Source organism: Seriola lalandi, unplaced genomic scaffold (genome assembly GCF_002814215.2).
Source record: "Seriola lalandi dorsalis isolate HSWRI2012SDOR001 ecotype SW California unplaced genomic scaffold, Sedor1 jcf7180002054981, whole genome shotgun sequence".
Lineage (NCBI taxonomy): Eukaryota > Metazoa > Chordata > Actinopteri > Carangiformes > Carangidae > Seriola > Seriola lalandi.
In genome coordinates, this window is record NW_019525661.1 from 820,996 (window position 1) to 827,704 (window position 6,709).

General features: G+C 39.7%; 1 protein-coding gene across 1 annotated transcript in view; it reads left to right on the plus strand.

Annotated features, from left to right (window-relative positions):
- The window catches only part of LOC111648378 (solute carrier family 53 member 1), a 59,676-nt gene that overhangs the window by 23,200 nt on the left and 29,767 nt on the right, over nt 1-6,709 (plus strand). Inside the window, exon 2 of the mRNA XM_023398235.2 lies at nt 5,401-5,452. Within this exon, the coding sequence (XP_023254003.1) occupies nt 5,401-5,452 (52 nt within the window). The remainder of the gene's footprint in view (nt 1-5,400; nt 5,453-6,709) is intronic.

Consider the following 6,709-nt stretch of genomic DNA (forward strand, 5'->3'; position numbering starts at 1 on the left):
ACACACACACACACACACACACACACACACACACACACACACACACACACACACACACACACACATCCCATGGGCCTCAGGAGAAGTGTGGGAAAGCTCATCGTTTTGTAGTCACCTATATGTGTCCTTATGTCGTGTGTGTGTGTGTGTGTGTGTGTGTGTGTGTGTACGTGTGTGTGTGTTTGCTGCTGAGGATAGCATGACATCAGATTGGTGAACAAACACTGTGACACTATAAATTAGCATCAAAGAAACTGTATCTGTATCTGTGTGTTGTTTACACATTGTGGCCAATAACACAGTCAAATAGATAACAGTGCAGAGCAACAGAGCAGCTTTGAGGCTTAAAGGTCACTGAGACTCTCTGCAGGTGAATCCAGAGAGTCGATCCACATACAGATCGTACATACAGAGCTTCGCTGAATCACACTTTTTATCTGGTGTTACTGAAGGAGACATGATATCTTCACTGTCATCTCCACCAGATCAGAAACCATAAGCAACTCAAAAAATGTAGGTGAGACAAAAGACATTTTTAAAAACACAAGCAAAAAGAACAGAATTAAATTAAACGATACAGTAGATAGAAAAAAAATAGATTGATAAAAATAAGTTAAATAGATAGTTACAAATAGATTACAATAGACTTACAATAAATGATATGGGGTCAGTTTCACAAAACTGCAGTATCAGTAGTGTCCATTCTTCCTACATAAGTTAAAATAGGTTAACATACAGCATGGGATTTCTGAGCACACCTTCTCATAGTATAGAGAATGTTCTCCAAGGTCAAATGGTGTCTTTAATTCATAGTCCAAAAGCTGGAGGAAATGTATGGTCTATATAATTCTAAAGCAGATATAATCATACCAAATAAATTAGTAAGTGACGCTAATCAAGTGAAATCAACAGCAGTGTTAAACTATGATCTCTCACTTTCACATAGCTTCTTAAGACATTGTCAGTTGCAAGTTGCAGTTAAGTCTGCACCTGTCTATTTAGATAAATGACAATGAAAGTGATGGTATTAATGCAGTTATTAACAATGTGATTTAAAGCATCAGTGATTCCCACACAGCAGGTTAGAAAATGTGTCTGACCACAGGTCCCTGGTGGAGAATTGTGTCAGTCAGAAACACTGGATTTAGTTTCTGCCGTGTTCATGTGTGTGTTGTGTTTGCATGAAAAGAAGCTGTTTCTCTTGGTGGTGAAGGAAAACACAGTGAGGGCGGCGGAGCTGATGGGAATGCTGTTTGAGCTAAACGGAGCTCCCAGCAGTCGACTCAACTCCTCACAGTGTTTGAAAACTCTGCATCTCTCAGGTTACAGTGGCACACAGATTATAGCTCTGTTTTTATAGCCGATCAATGACAACACAATGATTTTATCTAGTCCACAACCCTGTGGTACATCGTGTTGTATCTGCAGGACTTTCTCTGTGTTGGGTAAAAGATAGAGATGCACCAGTTGCAGTTTTGTTGGCCGATTCCGGTTTCTGATGTTTTTAAAGGTCTGAACTGCAAATCACGATTTTCTTTCTAAGAACTATTAACCACAGACAGACAAACATTTTTATTCCTCTGCGCTGGCAACAGTCAGAGCCGGAGGCATATTGTTCTCAGGTTGTCCGTTCGTCCATCCCAATCTCGTAGACACAATATCTCAGTAACACTTGATGGAACTTCTTCAAAGTTGCTACAAACGTTCACTAGGACTTAAGGATGAACTCATTAGATTCTGGTGGTCAAAGGTCAAGCTCAGTGTGACCTCACAAAACATTGTTTAGCCATCACTCAAGACTTCAAAGCAGTTATGACAAAATGCCATATTGGTTCATATTTTCTCTGACTCTGGATAAACAGGGATGTAACCTGAAACTAGTCTGAGTGGAGGAGGCAGACGGCCACCAGGAGGTGATTCTAGTTTAACTTTTCTTTAATGGACAATTCAATGCTAGACTGATCAGCCAATCAGCAATCGAATCACATCATACTGATAATCGTCCCTTTTTGATCACCAGCCAATTGATAGGTGCATCTCTACCTTTACACCCATGATATTTTTCTGTTATCTGGCATCACTGAGCCGAACAACCACAGCCAGGCTAAGCAGTCACACAATGGTGAACGGTGGTCATCAACTCAGTGAGTCAACCCAGGTTTTTTTTTGAGGTGGGGTTTGCAGCATTTGACCAATTATAGACATGGACAAATCCACTGGCAGCAGAGCAGCATATTTTAAAAAGTAATATAGACAAATACAAAGAAGTTAAACACATGATTCAGGCTGAAAGCAACAGTTGAAGCTGCCAAAAAATCACCAACTGTGAGAATGTGTAACTTAATATCACTGCCCATCATTAGAGCATGAGTAGATTTGACTATAATCACATGTGTGTACTCAGTGAAATGAATGTGCTGCTCAGATGTATTCTTTTAGCCTGATTCTTTCATCTGCAGTCCAGCGTGGTCAAACAATAAATATTAAAACATAATTCAAAGCGGTGAGTCAAGTTACTTTTATCTTCTAAGAGCAACAAGTACAAGGCTTCAGGGCTGCAGTCAGTCCCTGGTGGAGGATGATATCATACAAAATCACAATGAAAAGGCTTCTTGCAGCCAACAGGAAAATATGAATTGAAGGGTTGGGGAGCTTTTATAGATGTTGATCTGTTCTGCAGCAGGTTAGATGTGCAGCATAAGTTACCATGGAGATTTACCCCAGTAAGTATAAGAGAATAAGTTACCTGCGGCATTGTACAGGCCTCTGTTCTCTTCAATTCATGGCTAATTGTAATTGTGTTTATCTAGGAGTTCAAACTAATTCAATGCAACTTTAAAAGTTTATTTAGAAAGTCATTTCTTTGTTCTTCGTTGCTGTTTTTAACCCTGTGTTTGTGGGTTTGTTGTTGTAGTTTACATCTGAGAGGTTACGCTGGTGAAGCAGTGAGAATGTGTGGGCTGTGTATGGACTACATCATGACCTTGACTCGCTCGGCTGTTTGCCGCAGAAGCCAGTGCGCCCCACTCTGCCGCTCTTTGACTGGCTGGCACAGTGAGGCCATTGTGGTCTGAAACACTGACTGACCACTCTACTATCTGAGCCTCGAGCCAGAGCAGATGAAAAAGGGCGACTGTCTTCCTGTCTTGCTGGCACTCACTGAGACTGAATGACTGCGGTGTAGCCGCCCTCTCCACAGCAAAGACGAGCTGCAGTAGACAGTGCAGATACACTAACACAGCATGACGGAGACTGAGTGGCTGCATCAACAGCTCTGCATTATTACAAGGAGAGCATGAGAGGCAGAATGATACAAATACAGTAGCAAGCTAGTGCGCAGGTTTGGAAAAAATGTTTGTGTTGCTTGACAACAGTCCAGTGCAGTCAACTGTTTGTGTTGGCCTTGCCAAATAAATGATGAAACAAACAAAAAAAATCCTAATCTGTTGTTGCTTTTTACTGTTAACTCATATGGCACTCATAGAACTGTTGTATAGAAACAATATCACAGAGCGATTGATGTCGTCCTGAATGTCAGCACAGCTGTGATTCGGTTGTAGGTATGAGGCTGCAGGCTTAAGTAACTGTATTAGAAAATGAGCTGAAGTGTTCTCAGCACATTGAACCAACAGGTGCAACATAGAAAGTAATTTTAAGATTACAGCAGAGACCTCCCCAATGCAGAGGTGGTAAAATCTGAAAATGCTGTTTGCATGTGGGGATGACTCACTCCAGAGTAGAAACTACAGGTTGTTTTCATAATGAAAACAGCGTAATGTGTTCCTCCTATTTTTACTGAGGCAGATAGTAAAAGAATTGGTCGCTGTCATGAGCTAAAAAGGAATTGGATGGACGTAAAACCTTAAGACAGAGATGAACTTAATGTTTTTCACTTGCTGACGTGTGTGTCGAATAATATAATCAACACTCACCATGTACTTCATCAGGAACACCAGAATAATAAAAGGTAGAGGAGATACTGGTCCATATTGACATGGTTGCATCACATCATTTCTGAAAGGGGGGGGGGGGCTTATGTAACAAGTTTGCACACATTAGTCAACTATAACAGATCAAGTGTTAAACTGACTTCATGAAAAGTTCATCTTTCATTCCAGCTGCACAAACTGTTCAAGTTTAACAGTTTCTCTGCAAATGCATCAGAAATAAAGAAACATCAGAAGAGTGAATGATGAATTGATGATGAATGAATGAATGATGATTTGCTGCCTTTCTGTCTTTACCAGTTGACAGTAGTCTGGTAGAATAATTTATTAAGTTCACTTTGCTGCCGACGACTACCGGCAACTTTTAAGGTGGAATGTTTTCTAGTGTGTTACTCAATACATTAGTTGATGTTGTGAATGACTTAATTAGACTTAGTTTCATATGAAATATGAATCATTTGTGTGAAATCTTGTCATAACTGTTGTGTCAAGTCTTGAGTGATGGCTAAAAAGTGTTTTGTGATGTCAACACGACCTTGACCTTTGACCCACCAAAATCTACTGTTGCCGGCGCAGAGGTATACAAATGAGATATACCTGTTGTGGAACTTTATTTATTATGGTTTCATTAGTTTAACACCGCATCTACAACATTTTTACTAAATGACAATTTTTTAAATTGATTTATTGATTGATTCTTTAAGAATTTCAACTGGAATATGTCAACTGCAAATACTCTATTTCCTCCAGTGCACTTATATTGTTGTAAACAGCAGTTCAAAGTTTTGTTTGTCACATGCCAAACTACAATGTACAGTAAACAAAGGAGACTGTGCACAACTACAAAAGTAAAAATATATAAATATTTTTTTGACAATATGAAAAATATCACGTATGGCAAGACGCATCGAGATATTTGATATTATTGAATATCGAGTATGTCATATTATTGAATGTTGCCCCAGGCCTAGAGTATGGGACTCGTATAACATAATGGTGTACACTCAGTTGGCAGTTTATTAGGAACACCTAGCTAAAACTGATGTTGTCTAACACAGTCCTGTAATAAATCCTCTGTCATGAGGGTTGTAATGTCAAGTTTTTATTGAATCTGTGTTTATTCAACAGTTTGTGGTTTTGTTGAACTGTATTGTGTTATGTCGACAGATTTTTGTCCATATTTTGTCCACCCCCACACAAACTGCAGCCTCCAAAATGACTGTAACTCATTCAGAAGCTGAGTATGAGAACAAACGTAATCTGAGCTTCACACTTCATTGTTTGTGGTGACAACACATTTATCCAGTGTGATCTATAAGTGTATATAAGTATATGGTGGTATTTGACATCATGTAGCAGTTGCCTTTTTAACCTTTTTCATATGTTTCAAGAAATTAAATAATGAATGTAAGTGTTTAATATTTAATAATGTGATCATGTCTCTCTCCTGCAGGCTTTCAAAGAGATGCTGTACGCTGCTCAGGACCAGGCGCCATCTATTGAAGGTATTACAGATTTTATATACAATAAGTCTGTTCTATTATTAGAGTGTTGTGGCTGGAGACACTGGGAAGTTGGAATGAACAAGCATTGTGTATGTGAACCAAATTTAGATGATCCTTTAAGAGCTTAAAGCAATGGTTTTAAAACCCCTTTCTGGCATGCCCCCCTTCAGAAGTATACACCTCCCCTCCCCACAATTTTTACATTTTATCAATCATGAACAATGATCCAGGAAGCAACATAAAAAAAGCTGAATTTTAGTGAAATAAAGGCCAGCATGATAGCACCAGCAAACAAAGCTGAAAGACAAATCATATTTATCCAACTTAGTTTCACTCTATAGTTTCCCCTGGTCCCCCACACCCCCGCCCTGAGGGGCCCAGCCATCTAACTTAAAGGACCACTTATCTTGCAGAGTCATCCCACTACGATAATATGTGCTCACAACTGACATTACTGACAACCATTTCCCAGTCCATCCAGTGGTTTGTTGCTGCCTTCCAGGCGGCAGTTGGTTGTTAAAAGTTGCTTTCAGATCAGTCGACAAGGACTTGAAACTTACTCAGAATAATGAATGCATCATGATGAAACACACGTCTGCACTGGTGTTGGTTAAACTTTCATAGTGTTATAATGGCAGCATGTTCTCTTCGTAGTGCAGTCACATGCTGACATGAAGGTGTAATGACAGAGCTTCACTATCCAGTTACCTCAGAGTGTTGTATTCATATGCTGTGATGTTTGGGGATGAGAACTTGTTAAAGACTGTTAGTTTTATTGATGAGTCTGGGACAATGATTCTGCTGATTTAACCTCAGCAGATCGTCTGTCCTGCTCACTGAGCCAACACAGAGTCAGAACTATAGTGAGTTAAAGATACGGGCGAAGCACTGGATTGTGAGGTGGGTCTATCACCTGAACATTTTATTACAATTAAGCATCTCTACAAGGCGTTTACAGATAGTAGTCAGGTTTTCACACATGGATTTTACTTGGGCGAGCCGCCCAGGTATATTATTGGCCACCCAAGTGTATTTCCCGACTCGTTTTGACATTGTATATGTTTGTTTTTAAACCGTCAGAAGATCCCATTCGATTAACTATTAACTGCTCTACGCGCTCCCCTGTAATGTTTTGTTCTGCTAACGCACAAATACAGAAAAAGGGAGACACATGACGTTACATTGCGTTACAACAATATGTCACACCAAGCCACTACATCAATGAACCCCTGTTTTTTACCAGCAGCTGAATTCTCC